The 18,903-nt window shown below is 37.8% G+C and overlaps 1 protein-coding gene across 1 annotated transcript; it reads right to left on the reverse strand.

Moving 5' to 3' along the window:
• Positions 1–4,225: 4,225 nt before the first annotated feature.
• On the reverse strand, positions 4,226–14,242 carry LOC117371846 (chemokine-like protein TAFA-5). Its single transcript, XM_055222351.1, has 4 exons — positions 13,693–14,242; positions 11,072–11,221; positions 8,528–8,655; positions 4,226–4,667 (listed from the first exon to the last, which is right to left on the reverse strand). The coding sequence occupies exons 1-4, from the start codon at positions 13,781–13,783 to the stop codon at positions 4,659–4,661; spliced, it is 378 nt and encodes a 125-aa protein (XP_055078326.1). The 5' UTR covers positions 13,784–14,242; the 3' UTR covers positions 4,226–4,658.
• Positions 14,243–18,903: the final 4,661 nt, after the last annotated feature.

Here is an 18,903-nt window from a genome sequence, read left to right on the forward strand (position 1 = left end):
TGTCTTCTTGCTTCTAACCTTCACATTGCCATTTTGAAAATGAATATTTACAGCTTTGTTCTCCTTGTACTTTTTAAATTTCTTCCCCCTGATGTGATCTCTTGCTCTTTAATTGTATCATACACTGACTGGCTTCAACTGTTAAAACACATCCACATCATAGCAGTGGTGTTTTGCATTGAGAATCTCTACCTGGATTTTGGAGATGCTGTATGATCTTTTCTAACTCCTCCACCTCAGTCTGTTTAGTTACTGGAAAACATCTTGAGATTTTCATTCTCCTCTTATAGGTTTCCCACATAGTCATTGACCATTGACCACAGCAGATCTGCTCTAGCTACGTTCCCTGGAACCTCCTGGTTCTAAAAGTTAAACTGTTTACCTTTAAGGCTGTAATATTCTGAATCAAGTAGAACTCACACCACTTTGAACCTCATACATATTGTACAATGATAAATTACAGTAAACTCAACAGTTTTTTTTCTTCGCTCCTGATTTTGTCCCTACTTTAGTCTAAGCTTTTATTCTTGTCGTCCTTTTTTCAATGTAAAACACAAACCTGGATGTTTCCCTCCAGAGACCGTAGCCTCCCAATACGGCGGCCATGATGGATGTTGTAGGAGACGGAGAGGACACATTTCCCATGAGGCCAAGCGGCGCACTGCAGGTTAAACAGCACTCAATACAGAAGTAACAAACAGCAGAGGACAGATGGCTGATGGCGACATGCCTGGGGAAATACAGGAAAGTACTGTATGTCAAATAAAAACAGGAATATTACAGTAAATAATTCAGTTAAGTCAGTTAAGAGGGGGCATTTTACTTCTATGGGTATTAACTCCTAACACATAACATATTTAGATCATCATGTTACCTTTTATTGTTTTGAAAATGCTATATACCTAAAACAACATATTGTTGTGTACAGTTTTGTATCATGCATTTTTATATTTATGGACAATTGTCTTGTGGGAACATGGATGTGTGGGCTTGTGAGCTGAGCATTGGACAGAATCATACAGCTAACCATAATGAGGGTTTGTATAGGGCTCGGGAGAGATTCAGGCATATTTTTGATGAGGGAACAATGTTATAACATGGTAGAAAGCAAAAAAAAAAAAGAAAGATTTTGTGTAATACCCCTTTTTTAAAGACACAAACTGTATTTTGCTGTTTCATTGTGACATTTGATTTTGCATGATAAACCAAATCTCATTTACTGTACATTGATTATTTGATTTTGAGACATGCCATTAACAGTGTTACTCACATATTGTTTGATCTCTGCAGCACAATGAAATGGCCAAACACATTTTCCTGGCTGTTTTTTACAGGTGCAATTGAATGCCTCTCCTAGCCTGCACCTTGCATGATCCGACTACGTTAAATGGAGCAGGTTCCCAAGTATCTACAGACTTTTCCAGATGTGTAATTGGGATCTGAGTCGTTTTCAGTTGGACTAGACTGGTTAGCCTATCTAGTTTTTCTAGCTCACATAAACATTGTGATCGGGTGCAAAGGAATATCCATCTGAATTAGTGAGTGTTTGCCCACCAATCCTGGATCAGACCTCTTGTTGTGTCACAGTTCTGCCTGTTTCCCAGTCCAGCTTCGTTTCCCAACCTGTTCTGGTCCTTCTTTTGCTACCTCCCTGTTTTCCCTGCAGCTACCATTCATTTGCTAATCAGCCCATGGCAGCCTATATAAACTCCCTCTGTTCATTCAGTCCTTGCTAGATTGCGGATCAGTCAAGAGAGGCACTCAAGCTCTGTATTTGACCTCATCTGTTGTTTGTAATTCTGCAGTCTGAACCTGTATTAATACCTGTCTGAGCAACCTGTTCCTGACTTTATTTTCCCATATTGATTCCTCAAAATCGGAGAGATTTTAGTTGATATTAAATAAGACAATCATTCCTCAGTTGTTTATTGCCTGATTAGTCATATTAAGAATTACCTGTTTGAAGGACACTTTCTGTTGTATTTATTGAGACTAAGAAGTTTGAGTGTATTTGTGTTGCATTTGAGTCCAGTTTACCCGCATATTGGGAGCTTTGGCTAAAGTAAGTAAACTGTCTTTGAGTGTCCTAAATTGTATTAATTGAATTATTTTATTATTTATCATTGCCACCCGTATGATGAAACCTGTGCAGATTAATAGAATAAAGAACAAATTTATTATTGTGTTTAGAACAGTCTTTTCCTTTTTTGCGGACTGCTGCCTCCACAATCCAGATAAACAAAGATAGCTACCTCTTTTTGTATGCACACTTACATATTGTTTGTCAAATCTAAATCAGAAATGACAAAACATTCTCAATGAAGAACTCTATAAACAATCCTTAAAGTTCTCATTCCAAATTCAAACTGCTGCAGCAACAAAGGATGAATTGTAAATCCGACTTGGCTCTATTGGGTACACAGCTAAAATTAGGTCCAGTGTCCTGCAAAGCGCTGTCTCCCACCCTGTCCCGGCCCAGTGGGGACAGTGGGGGTGTGATGGTCGGGACAGCCCTCCTCAGCCCTGTGTCACTGGGCATTCATCATCTGCAGCGGCTCTGTCTGTTCCACTTCCAGACGCTCTCCTTGGGACTGGCCCCTGTCCCAAGCCGGTTCTCCTTTTGGGATGGTCCCCGTCATGCTGTCTGCACCACCTCCTCTGTACTGTCTTTAACTGTGTCACATGATATGCTTTCATTTACATATAAAATTATACTGGAAAATACTTTTAGAAGCTGTGGGCTTAGTAAAGATACCAAAAATAAAATAAAAAAAATGGACCTTTTTATGAACAATTGTAGAATGTCTTGATCTGTATCAGAACTAGTATAAGACACATAATATTCTAAAGAGACTATAATTATTTTGACTTAAACAATAACTTACTTAGCATATAAAATGTTTTATTATTATTGAGGTAGCCTATGAAAACTGGAGTCAATTTATAGTGTAGAAATTGAGTTTGAAATGTTACAACCAGTAGATAGATATGGTTGTTGTTCTCAATTCTCATTTAACACATAACAGTGGGTGATTGCATTTATTGATAGAGTTAAACCAGATTTGGAGTGCTGAATGGATTTCAGTATTTTTTTTTTTACATTTAATGACCTGATCTGTGTCAGTTTCACGCTACCATTTCAGATTTGATTGTATTGAAAAAAGGCCGTGCTCTGACTATGTTAGAGGCTGAGCTAATGAGTTTAGTTTTCTGTAGGTCTATGTATAGTCCTGATTTATGCATGGAGTACATATGCACAATTATCCTGGATTAAGCACAACACATAAACAACGTGAATCACATCCTCAGCTCTTGAATTATTCAGCCAGAAAATCGCTCTGCATACTGTAACATGTAGAGACACATGGCTGTACTGTACGTCTAATGTAGAGGAAAGATATCTCGGCTTATACTAATAAATGACTGATTAATATGTATTATTATTATTAATTACTACAGATGAATAACATTATACATTTTCTGTGGATAATAAAGTAAACCTGAAAGGCATCATTTAGCAAAAGCAACTTTTCAGGGCTTTTAAGTATGTTAATTGTATACTGTATAACTGTTTTCCCTGTTTGAGTAATCCTCCTGCATTCAAGACGTCTTTACTCCCAGTTTTTTTCACTGGAGGGGTCACTGTTGAGCTCCATACTTCACTGTGACGACGTTGACGTATAGTAAAGGGGCAGAGAGGAATCTGCTCCTAATAACTCATGGTGCATCGCAATTTTCCAACCTGGAAATCTGAAGACTTGTTTCTTTTAAGTTTTTTTTTATTTTTAAGTTGTCTAAGGTCTATATTGCCATTTATGGCAATGTCCAAAATATAACATAATGATCTTCCGGTCTCGCAGATTATAACTAGGCTATATAGCAGACCAAAGCACAATATGTCTTCTTCACAATTAACTGGTTCTGATCAATGTTGTAACATAGCTTAAATGAATATTTGATATTTACCATAAAGCAGGTACATTATAACAGTCGAAAGACAAATTTTAAACCATAGCTTCTTTTAAAGAAAATAAAGCCTCTTTAGAATATTATATCTTCTGAATGTCATCATAAATGAATGCCAATTTATACAGTCAGATGTTTGTTAAGAATATTTTCCTCACACCAGAAACTAAAGAGATATAGTGTTTCCAGTGATTGTGCTCAAGGAAGAAAACTGTTTTATATATAATTTTGTCAAATGAATCGATCAACTCCTTTTGTTGGATTTGTCAAATATTTTATTCTGTGAGTTTCATGTCATTACGTATCACTACTGCATATAAACCGTTCATTTACAATATTACATAAAAAAATACATCTCCACATTACTTTGTATAGCCTCTGATATTTTATCGCTGCAATTTAAGGTCTGTGATCCTTGTTCCCTCAGTTTTTTTTATTGAACATTTTAATGTTTAGAATAATTGTTAACTTTTCAGTTTTCCTCTTGATCTCATCTTTGGTCTGTAGGTCCATATAGTCTTATTGTAGTACTTATATCCCACTTCTTGGTTTGCTGCTGGTTGTTCTCTTGTATTTACTGTAGTCCACCACAGGGAGTGTTACAGCTGGTGTCTCACTGTCCATCACCACTGGTTTTAGATGCTCACAGTATTGAGTATTCCAGTATAGATGTGAATCCTTGCTTATAGCTGTCAGGAGACCTATAGAAGATGAAAAAGCAGATTTAGTCATACTGATAATTACTGCAAGTATCTTCTTCTGCTTATTGACATTATACATTATACCAACAACCATTATTTTTTCTTTTCTTCTTTTTCCTTGTTTTTTTTTTTTTGTTGGAAAGGTTATTGGTTAGATGGGTTGCATGGGAACTCACTCTTAATGAACAATTTCCATAGATGCACTTGTAGCCTGTTTTTGGAATGGACAGTAGAAATCCACCGGACAAGCACAAAAATAGAGATTGTTAGCAGTTTTGGAATAACATTTGCTTAATCAAAACATGCCTAATCCGGGCCATAGACTGTATAAAGAAGTGGACAAAGGGAGTGTGACATCACCCATAGCGTTTCGCTCCAGTCAAATGAAGCTCATTGAGGGTTGCAGTAATGGGGCAAATTTGTAAGTCAAGTTCCATATTTGGACCTGGCTCTGTGCACAGAAGCCAGTTCTAATCAGAGGGACAGTTGGCGCAACAATTTCCAGTGTAATCTAATATCTATGAAGTTTTTGCCGAGTCACATTAAAATCAATAAATCCTGACTGATCAAACAGTGGACAGGGAGCTGCGTGTGGATGTCCCTGATGTGTTAAACACAAATACGGGGAAAACTTCACCAAAGGACACTTCTGTGTTTACAAAGATTTGTCTTTGTGTGTCAGAGCTAATGCTAATGGTAACTTTGGAGCCTAATAAATATTTAATTCATGCCACTGACTGAAATAATGAACATCTAAAAATAATTTGGTCGTCCTTACAGCAAATTAAGTGTTGTTGTTACTTTACATTTAACATTTTAATAGAACTTAGCGCTAGCATTGGCACACAAAGATGTACCTTTCGAAAAGCAGAAGTGTCCTTCGGTGAAGTTTTCCTTGCATTTGTAAAGTGTTTAATACATCGTCAGTGACATCTACCCGCAGCTCCCCGTGCGCATATATAATTGAAAAAAAATACTGGGATGAATAATAATTTGCATCCTTTAATGATAGCAGTTTATAGTTACCTACAGCTGCGGCAAGAACACACTTTCTAAATCTACAAAGACATTGAATATCCAATTTGGTCTTATTGGTTTGACACAGCCCCAGCTCACTGTCAGTGGTGCATTTAGGGACACCTCAGAGAAATGTCCTGGTCTGACTCCTGTTTTGGGATTCCAGGTGTACTCGGACCTGAGTAAGCATGAATAATTCAGAGTTTAGACAGTTGAATGTGATGACTGCTACTTTCACCTGAAGACAATTGCACAGAGGCTGAAATGTCTACAAGGAGAAAGTTTGACCAGGAATCTCAAAGGAGGGGCCGGACCGCCATTCCAAAACTGGAGTCCGTGGCAGCATGAGGACAGAACAGAATATATGAAAAAATCTATTTAAGTGCCCCAAGTAGAGTTGTCCCATAAGTAGTAGTTGTGTCCTTGGGCAAGACATTTCACCAACATTGCCTGTTTGAATGGGGGAGTGTAGCTGGTCATTAGAGAAAGCTTTGATGCCCTTGGATGTCTGATTGATATGTGGCTACCAATCTGTACCAAAGTATGGTCAACCGATAGTGTGGGCAGGGAATGTAGTGCTTTAAAAAGCTTTAAAGGGGGGATATATTACACTTCTATGGGGAATTGATAACACATAATATGCTTAGTTGTTACCTTTTTATTGCTTTGAAAATGTTGTATTTGCCAAAATGAGCACATTCAAATGTTTAATTAGTTTCAGTTTAGTTTTTGACTCCACTTAGTCTCTGCACAGTCCCTCTTCAGAGTGCCATCACTACACAATCAGCGAGCACTCCACTAATGAAACTACTGCACACTGCATCAGGTTTGTGAAACTGTATCCTGCTTTTGTATATTTATGAAAAATGGCTAGTTGGAGCATTATGCTTGTGGGCTGAGTTTTGCACAGGCTTGGATTGCAAGCCGTGAGTTCCAATAGGGCCCAGAAGAGATTGCAATAATACTCAAACATGCATGGATGAAATGTACAACAACTTCAGGCACGTTTTGATGACGGACTACCATTATACTATAGTAGAAAGCTCCAAAAAGTCCATAACTATCAGTCTCCTCAGACATCCCTTCCTCTCTGGCATCTACCTGTAAAATATGATGGTTGAGGACATTCTCACTTTTGACTAGAATGCCATTGACGAATAGGTTTGTTAGGATGAAATATACATTTGCATAGCCACAAAATGCCCTGCAATTTGTCACAAGTGCAAGTAAAAAGTAACAATCATTTATCTACAAAGCAAAGTTCCAAAGTTAATATCAATTATGAGGAAGGCATGAATGTTCCTGGACTAATTGTTTCATATAGGTGACTCTTGATGTTATAAAGTTCCATATTTTTCTATGAATTTATATACTGCTTTAGTCGGCTCTGTCCTGAACACCTGTGCTGGGGTGTAAAACTGTCCCGTTGGGGAGTGGGCACAATGACAGGTTGTTCAGTATGCCCCTCTTTCTGTAATTGATCCCACTGGGCCGCAAGACTTTAGCGACAGCCAATCAAAGCACAGAAATAAAGGAACGCTGCACCTGCTTAAATTTGATTTTATTTATTTTTATATGTAGCCTGTCAAAGAAGTATGACAGATAAAATAAATAATAATCAATAGTGTTTGTTTTTTCCACACATTTTGGACTGGAAAAATAAGTAAAGACTGAAATGTAAGCTCTTAAACCAATACAAGAATTACATTTTCAGAACATGTTTGTTTGAGGTTTAAACTCTTTTTCTTCATTTTTTAAATTAAGCCAGAATATTTTGTGGTTTGCAGAAAACATTCTATTACCTAGAAAAATTGCAGGGTTGCAATTTGATGATTGGAACAATCTAAATTGCTATTTTGATTTGATTGTTATTCATTGTGGAAAAATTGCTCTATAAACATCACAACTACCTTTTTTATTTCTGTTATTGTTAAATTAAATAATTATGTTACAGAAATGTTTTGTACATGAAAATAATACATTGCAGTAGGGTTTTTCTCAATGTTGCTCAGACCAACTTGACAAAAAAAACAAAAACAAAAACTGCATTACATGGTAGAATTCATTTTAATTTAATTTGAAATATTGTGTATCGTGTTTTCAACTCACCCCAATTATGTATTCTATAACAGTTGTGTTATGTCTAATTTACAATATACAAAAACAACCAGGCTTTTGATTTCTATTTCTGTCATCTTAACCCCTGAAGTTTTTTCTCCCAATAACTATCCCTTCTTCTCTCTCTTTCTCTCAGTTCCTGCATTCTATCACTCGAGGCTGTTTTGCATGGCTTTACATTGACAAATAGGAAAACAAGGGAACAAATCACTGGTGGTTCAATTTCAGAGCGAGTTGCCGGCGTTGTCCTTGGAGACGGTCAGGGACAAACTCGTAGCTCTGAGGTAGAAGCTAGAGGACGTAAATACACAAGAACATTTGGGAAACAGGTTTAGAACGCTTCGACTGAAGCGCTTTGTTTTATGGTCAGGAGCTGATAGTCACAGTGATTTCAGACTTTCATTAACATCTGAGTAATATATACTTTGTTCTTAATATTTTAATCCCGAGTCACTGTGAGATACAACTTGTTTTGCTATTCTATTAGAGATGTGGGGATGAAGTGCTTTAAAGGTGGACTATAATTTTTTTGGTAGTGTGTCCCCCACCTGCTTGTCTCTGTGAACATGTTAATGCTTTGCCTTAACTATCTCTAAGGAGGACAAGTCTGATCTGTGGAGAGGCAACCCTACTCACAAAAATATATTTGTTATCAGAGAATGCCGGGGACGATGAAAACAGGAGTCGATAACCAACATGTGTTTTGGGGCGTATTTGCCTCTTACCGTGGTGGTCTTGACCCGTCCTCCAGGCTGAGTACAGGTCCAGCCCGAGTTGTTGACCAGGAGACCACAGCCCTCATGGTCCAAACAGGGAGACATGTCACACCACTGCCGAGTACGCACGATAAGCACTAAGGAGGGAAACATGGTAGAGATGCTAGTATCAGCTGATGGGACAAATCCTTACCCATTCTGCCCTCCTTGTTGACCTCATTTAAACTATAGAGGATAGATATGAGCTAAGTGATGTGAATATGAAATACAATTTATGCTTCACCAAGTTACATAAGTAGTTAAAGTTAGGTGAAATAAGGTCTTCTGGGTTGCAAGATTAATCTCAATGGAATCGAAATTGCAGTTTGAATGCATGCAATTAATTATTTAGGCTAGTGGTTCTAAAACATTTCACACCAACAACCATCTAAATAAAATATTTTGCCTCTTAATTTCTGAGTACCACAATAATTAGGATCTTAAAATGTAAAAAGTAATTATCATGATTATGTTAATGCATTCATTTTTTTGTCTAGCATGAGAAATGTCAATTTTAACACTGTTTTAGCACATTGTTACACTGGCCAATAAATCTCTTTCCTAACCTCCATTGTTGGGTTTAAGTCTTATTTTCAAGATGGTGGCACTACTGGAAAAACGTCAGTTGAGTAGCCCCACACTTTATTGTTCTTGTAGGAAAATTTGTCTCTGCATTTGACCCATTCTTCCATGACACAGTGGGGGCCCCTGCATCTGGGGACCCATCTCCAGATCTTGAGCTATAGCTTTAGTCAGGACTACATTAGCTGGAGGAGTTTCATTCTTAGTTTTTCCATCATTTTTGCCAACGGGATTTGAGGTTTCAAAATTCAGCTCTGGACCAATGTAGCACATGAAAATACAGGACTTTTCCCGCTTGATTTCAAAGTCTTTTTGTTTTTTATTTTAAACTTTTTAATGTCTTTTGTGCTTTGAGAATTTTCACGCTAGGGATGAAATTTGGACACAACTCTGCCTTATTGTTTCTTTCACTTTCATATTGCACATAACAACTAGAGGCAAGTTGAATAAAGACCAAGGCCAAGTTTAAAGTGGGATTAAACACCTAAGCACAGCCCACAACTGCATTTCAAATAGTGCTGCTAAACTGGGCAGTGCCAGTGGACTAAAGAGAGTGAGGGGGGAGGACATATGAGGAACAGCGTGATTAGTTTAATAGGTGTCCACACTTCAACTCCACCTCTGCAGCTCGGTGTTTGTAATCAGAAACACCTGGCTGTAATCAGGGCAGTCTTGCATGATGTCACCAACTATTGGAAATTGCAGAGGCCATTGGACGGACCACAAAATTTAATTCAAAAAAGACAAAATGACTGGGAACAGTAGATAATGCTATTAAAACACTATATACAGTTTAGTACCAAAAGAAGTGGATTTAGTGTTTAGTTCCACTTTAAGCATGATAAGATTATAAAGTTTGAATCTAAAATGTATAATTGTTCTTCCCTCTCCACATCTGTTTGTTTTGCCTGGTCTCGTCGGCTCTCTGGGGACTTGCTGCCTCTGGCTCTCGTCTCTGTGATGAATGCAGCGATTACAAGATGGCCGCCGTTGGTCGTGGATAAATGGGGCATGCTGAGCGGTCGATCTGTGGACGCAGCATGATGCATCAAAGCTCGCAGGTGTGCGCCGCTCCCGCTTCAGATTAATACAGTGACGATTTGTTAATGTGGACGACTCTTTTCTAAATTTAACGACTCGCAAAAAACTGAAAATGCCGCCATCCATCCTCACATCTGATTGGCCAATGAGGTGCAGGTGAACGGGTTTACATGAGACCAAAGAGAAACAGCTGTGCAAGATTTATGTAATGTTTTTTTAATAGCGAGAGAAAAATTTTATTCCGTCAGCTGGACAAATGTCCAAAAACTTCACTCTAAAACATTTGTCCAGTTGACAGAATCGACTTTTTCTGTGGCTATGGGTCATACCTGGACAGCTAAGGGATTACACAGAAGTTATGGAACAAGTTATAAGGAGATATGAAGCGTTTTATGAGGATGTATGAAACTTTTTAAAGTTCAGATTTATATGTATGATAAAGATTACAAAATTTTAAAAGGTTAACTTAAATATTTTTTATAAATATAATTTGGTTACACTTACACTTTAATAACTACAACTCAAGTAGCCATAATTGATAATTAACAAATAGTTTATTAAGAATGATTGTGGCTTAGTAACGTAACTGAGAAGTTAAGTGTTTGGGTAACAGCTACTAAACCTGAATAATTCTTAATAAACATTTTTTTATTATGCTTTATAAAGGCTAATTAGGTGTAGTTATTATAAAGTGTTATCTATACTTGTTTAGCCATCAATATCCTATCCCTGTCCCCTTGTATCCCCCTTGTTTAAAGTACATTTCACCAAGAAGCAACACTTGCATACTTTTACAGTTACATTGCATTTGTATTTTCTCATTATGTTTTGTGGGTCCCTTTGAATCAGCTTAGCCAAACATATTGTACTGACACCCCGTGCATCTCTCACCATCTACGCAGGCAGGTCGAGCTCTGGTTGTCCCAGCGATCTGCCCCCTTCTGCAGGCACAGCGGGCCGTCTGCCGGGCGATGGTGGTCCGGGGCTGACTGCTGTCCCGGTCAAGAGTCACCACTTCACAGGTACCTGCTGACAGCTGACCTATGGGACACATATGAAGGTACACTTAGACATATATACACCACATATATATATATTACTATACATAATAAAAGACTATAAGATAATAAGTCTAAATGTAATATACAAGCAAACAAAAAGTTATAAACTGACAAATAAAAGAAGAGTTGAAATTAGTCCTGGATGTTTAGTAGAACTTATATTGTAAAAGTATTTAGAGTCTAGGCCATTACACTTTGTCAATGCCCAATCTTGTCTGATCTCAGGAAACTGAGCAGGGTTGGGCCTACTGGGATGCAAGACCACTGGGTATACCAGGTGCCACAGTGGGACCTCAGTGGCTCAAGACTAGTGCCTACTGTTGACACTTACACACTACATTCATACTAGGCCAGGTGGGTTAAGTAATTGGTGGTGGTTGAAGGGGCCAACTGCACATATTATCACCTCATTCTCTCTGTCTGCAAGGGCAGCTGTGCCTACAGTGGATAAATTACCACCACCAGATGTGGAGTGAATGAATGATGCAATGTAAGTGCCTTTGAGTATCCATACGCCACTGTATACATTGAATGCATTATTATTACTATGGAGGCAAGATTAATTATGTAACAGTATGTTGTACCGAGAGCAATAATTTTCAAGCACAGATATAGAACAAGTTTATGTCCATCTCTGCACACAATAAAGCACACAGCTAGTCAAACAATAATAAATATAAAATAAACCCTTTTTACTCACTTCTTTCTTTAGATAGAACTGGTCAGTAAGGCGACCTTCAGAATGCCCAGTCTTGTCTGATTTCAGACGTTATGCAGCACTTTGAGTGTGAAACTGTTGGAAATATTAGGTACTGTAGTGGGGCAGCAGTGGCTCAGTGGTTGGACTGCATAGTGCAGTTCTGTCCTTGGGCAAGACACTTAACCCATTCTGCCCCCCTCATTGACGTATACGAGTAAATGAATGAGAGTGTGTTGCTGAGAGCAAAAATGGGACAACGAGGAAATGAGCCCATTGTCCCAACCAAATACACAAAAAATGGCATCAGAAGGATTAGAAGAAAAATTGGCCAAATGCAGAGGTCAAATTCATGAATTTCAAAATGATAAAATGTCAAATGAGCTGTCAGAACTGTTGTTACAGCAGTTAAAATATTATGTCCTTTTAATGATCAACCATCCTCAAAATGGCCCCACATAACAGGAAGTTGAAACTCATAGATCGGGAATCCCCACCCCCCACCCCCAAAAATGTATAATATTCAACAAGTGTGGATATGTTACTTTTGTTTCAAAAGCCAATCATCTAACATTCTAAAATCAAAGTGTAGAATCTTATTCATGCCATGTCACTTTGGTTTCCTGTTTATCTAAAGAGTTGATCTGAAGCTGGAGATAAAATTCAGGTCTGAGTTTGTCACCATGGAAACACAGGACACACCCCTCGAATACTGATGAGGTGCTTCAATGGAGCTTTGGAAATCCCGTCGCTCACACATCTGAGGTTTTTAAAAGACTTTGGAGAAACAAGAGAGGCCACTGGGGTCAAGGCCTGGTTCAAGATCTGTGCAGGATTTGGACAGCTTTCTCATACTGGAGAAACTAAAATGTTCATGTTCATAGTTCCCTGCAGAAGTTTCCCTAGACTCTACATGAGCACTGATAGTAGGCCTGTCAGTAGGCCCATATTAATATAGTGTATTGTCTGTTGGGTTAATTCTTAAATTCTGAATACATGAACAAATAAACGTTGCCCTACTGGCTCATGACTTGTCTCTCTAATGTTGCTTGAGTTTTAATTGTATAAGCTGCAGCAAAAGTAAATTATAAACAAGTGTAATTTCAGCCCATTGGGACTCAACCCTTAAATGCAGTAGAATACAAAATGTTAAAGACAATAAATTGGCCTTGATAACCAAATTTCAAATGTGGCTGAACCATAACCTCACACAGTACAGTATGCCCATGATGATGACAAAATATATGTGTGAGTCCAGTGCTACAGGAGGCTACAGGAGTACAATCAAATTCAAACTCATTGTATAGATTCATGTGTTGTGTATGAGTTGGTATTTTTGTTTGAGTTGTGTTTTGTATAAAATAAAGATGGATTGGAATATGTTATGAAGTTTAATAGCCTATGGTTAAGTGTAATAACCTAAATGATGTGTGACAACCTGTTTAGTTATAACCAGGCCAATTACAGCCTACTGTCTATATAGCGGTTTATGCAAAGGTGACCAACAATTGTCCTTTTATATCATTAACTTAAGCTTTATCAAACCCATTAAGCTTTATTAATCAAATCTTTAATGCAAAACTTAATATAATAATAAAAAGGCATCAAGAGCTAACAAATCTAATATAACTAATTTAAAATAGCAATTGTGGGCAAAGGGTTTTTTAAAAATCTAAAAATCTTGCTGTGCGTAAAAAGAGAGGTACAATACAATGACCACGTGTTTTCAACCCTAACATTAGCCTGTAGCCTACCTTCTCCGAGCATGTGGTTGTGCAGCAGCAGCAGGAGCAGCGCACAGACCGCCACGGCAGTCAGAGCCCACAGCGGCCGGACACACTGCATCAGGACCCGCCACGACCTGCGCGTTCCTCGGCTACAAGTCCCACTCACTGCGGCCGGGCTGGAGCTGGCGGGGAGCGATAAACATGCAACATCTCCCGATAAAACTCCCCCCAAAACTAAACTCAAACTAATGAAAATTCCCAAACTATCTTCTCCAGTTTTAAGTTTCCGTTTCGTGGTCACAGTTCTCTGCGTCTTGGATCCATCGCGACTCCACTGCTGCGCGTAAATCCGCTCAAACGAGGTGGAAGAAGAGACACCGGGCAGGGCTGGAGCTGCTGTCCAGGCATGGTGCAGTTTAGACCGGCTGGGTGGTCGCTCTGTGGCCCCTGACAGCCGCTGGAAGAGACGGAGGAGGAGGAGAAGAGAAAGATTCTGCCTCCTCGAGTGAAGCGCAGTGAATTTACACACTAGACTGGCTTTTCAGGCTGTCTCTCTTCTCTTGACGCGTTCTCTCTCTCTCTTCTTGCGTAAAACCAACGTGAGTTTAGAGGCTATACCATTGGGAGTGATTGGGCATAGGGATTATTTGATGGATTACATGTCAGTTCAACGATTTGATTTGTGAATAGCCAAGAGTTGTTCAAAATGTAACAGTAACATTTTGTGCCAAGTCTCAGTGCTGCTTAGTTAAAAACCTCCATAGACACACATCAAATAAGCTGTTTTTACAAAGTTGTTTAAATTCTTATCTTTTTCAGGCCCAAAAACAGGACATCTGAACTGTGATAGAGACATCTGGCAAAAGGTCTCAGTCAGGAAGCAAACCCACAATGCAGAGGTAGAGATAACCACATATGTGCAACACCTTAAAACGCTGTACCACCAGCAAGCACAATTCTATGTATGTGTCTTTTGTTATAGTGTATGTAAACTTAGGGTTTCAACTGTAGACTTCCAACCATCCATGTGGGGCAATGGGTTCAAAAGGTGGATGAGAAATAGCCTATGTGCTGTTAATCAGTTTTTGAGGGCAATAACCTCAAATTCTTTGGGGATAATGCAAACTGTTCTTGTATTTGAGCAAAGGACCACTTTTGTTATTTACAAATAAAGCACTGCATTTAGAGCCATGCTGAATGAAATTGGCATAGTGGTAGATCATTCACATATCCTCTGTGATTGTCCAGTCCTTTGTAACTTTTAGCAAGACATTAAGACAGAAGTAGAAAATATATTGTCTTTTAAATGACCTATGGATCCACTGATCTATGTATTAGGAACATTCTCAGATCATGTATGTGAAAACGTAAAAGTTTGTTCTCTGTATTCTTTTGATGATTGCGTGACAGATTATAACAAGGAAAATAATAAAGAAATACTCCCCACAGACAAGGACAGAATAGACACATAGACTAAAACCAGTCTACATCATGGAACAGTTGACAGCCAATTTTCAAATGAAAATGGGCTAGTTTCTTCATTGACAGAATAACTGTTAACATAATAACCCTCTGTCAAGGATTGTACTTAATGCTTAGTTTCACTGCTGAACTTAATAAACTAAAGTTCAAAGAAAAAGAGAATTAATGTAAAAGGAGAACTGTAGAGGCATCATTTTCCATTTTTCTATAGAAAACTAGTTTGTTAAAATGTTTGCAAACACTGTGATGCGTTGGAGGTGTAAGCATGCCCATGATCACTTCCTATTTGGAATGTGGTGGCTAGCAGGTTAGCTATGTCCATTTAGATATAGAGTCTCCTAGTGGGGAGAGTCACCCACCAGTTTACTCCTGCTTTCATGTTTGAAATAACAATACTCTTATTTGAGTAAAAGTATACGGTCTGAAAACTATACTCTATAATATCGCGTAATTACTCAAATAGATGTGACTGAATTAATGTAACTGAGTACTACCCACCTCTGACCATGTCCCTCACAAAAACCTGCTGTTTCCGTAACAGTCTGTAACTTTCTCAACTGGGACCAATAAAGCAGAGCTAAGCCATTGGTCAATTTTAATTAACCACAATAACACAAGATAAAGTGGCAGGTCTTCTTTTACAACCAGGAAACCAATGGTAATTTTAGTGGATAATCCTGGGATGTTCATTTTAGCTCAACTGTATTGGAAAGTGAATATATTTTAGTCAGAGCACCCTAAACTTTTATGGGACCACTGGTGAATCTCATTTCAGCTGTCCGCCTCTTCCTTACTGTCAATCCAATACTATTGACAAATGAATGTGTAGAGCACAAATTTAAGATAAACATGCCGTAAATTATGTCAGAAGTGTTCATTTAGCAAGTTTTGGACTTTTACAGAGCTCTCATATTGTCCACTGGCCTTAGATCAAATATGTCATTCACTTATAGAGCAAAACATTTAACTTATTAGACATTTCTTGGTTGTAAACGTTGGGGATAAAAATATGGATTAATGTATAATAGGGCAATGTATCAACTAACTAGTCTATACTATACTAACTAGTCAGCGGTAAAAAATAATCATACTTATATTTTGATAATTGCAGCTCTTATCTGGGCTATAGAGATTCTCGAGCATGTATGAAAAAAAATTTAATTCAAGATTCAATTCACAGTGCACATTATGATCCAGGACCAAACAATTGTGAGAGGACCAAAAATGAACTGCTGAACTAATATAAGAATCCCATGCATTTCAGAAGATTAAAGGGTTAACATTTTTCCCTTTAATGGATAGGACATTTTGTTATTTGCAGAGGACATTCTATTATCTTTTTGTAATTGCAACAGTACAAATTGAGATTTTCTTAATAATAATAATAATAATAATAATAATAATAATAACAACAACAACAATAATGCATTTGATTTATATAACATTTTTTGGGCCCTCATAGGTTTTTTACATGCCATCATTAATTCACTTCACACTCTGTTGGTAAGCTACTATTGCAGTCTCAACTGCCCTGGGACAGACTGGTGAAAAAGAGGCTCCCTTCAACCGCCACGAACACTCATACACACACCACTTTCATTGTAGGTGAAGTGCCTTGCCTAAGGACACAACAGTTTTTGCCCCACTATGGCAAGGAGGTTTGGCCATTTAAACCTGACCATTACTGTTCCCGCATCCCCTCCCCACATGGTCAGACATTGGTTATAGCTGTATATTTCTGTTATTGCTGCTAAACTGTGTGATTGTCCAAAACTCCTCTTAACCTGTCAAGCCTGAGTGTCCCTACTGCCTTTGTCCTGTTTAATGCTTGTGTCCATGTCTGTGCAACCTAGACTCTTGATGGAGGGAGATGGAAATATAATCAATAAGAAAGAACCACAGTAATAATAAGTTGTGTTTGGAGCAAAGAGAGGTGTCCAGGTTTAGTGTGATTTAAGGACAGCAGATAGACAAGAGGAGAGGGCTGGGGTATGTCTGGAGTGTCTGGATGTTATGGCCAACCTGAAGACTCTCCGATTCAAAATGATAGATAGACTTATTGTGAAAGGCTGTCACAGTGCCACAATAGATGTACAAGAATGGAGATTCTAAAATCCAGTCTACTAACCAACAAAGCAAGGAATTGATTATAACATAATATTTTTTTTTTATTTATATTTGTTGTATCCACAATGATGTTGTTTGCCTGGAATTTTTCACAGTATAACTTAAACTATCTGTTTGTTTTTTTTAAATCAAAATACCTTGAAAAACATGCAGTTTGACCTGTAACTTGCCTCAACAGGGATAAATAAATAAAAAATCTTCATGGTAACAAGCAATGATGACCCCTCCTCCAGAAAAGTTACATAGTGCACCTTTTAAGGAATGTATTTCAAAAGATTTTAGAAATATTAATCACATTGTGATTCCACTTTCAAAATGTAAGTTTAATTGATCCATCAACAATACTATTTCTGGTTTGTAAATATTTCTTGATTATGTAAATATATAAATTAAAGGGATGCACATGTGGCAGAATGGTTAACTTCTTGGCCTCTAAGCAAACTGTTCTGGAGTATAATATCAACCTAAAAATCTGGAAAGTTTTCCCTAATTTGTTTATGTAAAGTATGGCCTTCCACAGACCTCCTCTGTCATAAAAGACAGGCTTAGTTCACCTCACTTGACCTTCTGACCCCTGCGTAGATGAGATGCTTCGGTTCATTTGGTTTGTTTGTACAGTGCACTTCCTCTGAGGTCAAAGGTTAACAGAATGAGAGGTGGCTAATGATCAGCATCAGTTCATGGGACATTGGTCACTGATTGGGCAAGTGTCTCCAAAAGCCAATTAGCAACGACAGCAACTTTTTAATGACCTGCATTTTAACACTCAAGGGATCTCTGGATGCTTGGGAATTGTAATCAATGTGTGATCAGGGCAACTAACCAAACCATCTATCTATATATCTCTATCTCTCTATCTATATATAGCTACATGTATAAACAAATTATGTAAAATAAATAAATTACAATAATACTTTGAAAAATAATCAAAATCAGACTCATATAGGCCCTACATGAGTGGTCATTTGGCAAGGCAAGGCAAGTTTATTTGTATAGCACAATTCATACACAAAGTAATTCAAAGTGCTTTACAGAATAAGAAGAACATTAAAATCACACAAATCAAAACATAAATAATAGATAATCATCATAAAATTAACATTAAAAGAGAAAAGTGCAGAATAAAAACCTTTCAGTCATATGCACAGCTAAACAGAACCGTTTTGAGCCTGGATTTAAACATTGTCAAAGTAGAGGCCTGTCTCACATCTTCAGTAAGATTGTTCCAAGTTTTAGCTGCATAAAACATTTGCCAGTCCCTCTTGTTTTTTTCTTTTTATATTTTGTGATATTCTGTGGTTAATCCCAATATCTCAGTTCAAATTGCATTATGTCCTGCTCCAGTTACTGGCGTTTCGAAATTCGGAATGTTTTATGTACAAACTCTTAAACGGTCTGTATGATTAGGCTCTTTTATATTAATTTTAAATGATCAGATGATCCAAATATTGGCGTCCCTTAGTGCTACTGGGTAACATTTGTGTGGAAACAGCGCCCTCTGCTGATAACAGTGAGCTAGTGAACAATTTACCACGTTTACAATCCTAAATGTATTTTGGGGCCACCGTTCATATGGCCTTCTTTCTTGTCTAACTAAAAGCTGTCTTTGAAAGATGATTAAATCCTTAC

This window comes from Periophthalmus magnuspinnatus, chromosome 6 (genome assembly GCF_009829125.3).
Source record: "Periophthalmus magnuspinnatus isolate fPerMag1 chromosome 6, fPerMag1.2.pri, whole genome shotgun sequence".
Taxonomy (NCBI): domain Eukaryota; kingdom Metazoa; phylum Chordata; class Actinopteri; order Gobiiformes; family Gobiidae; genus Periophthalmus; species Periophthalmus magnuspinnatus.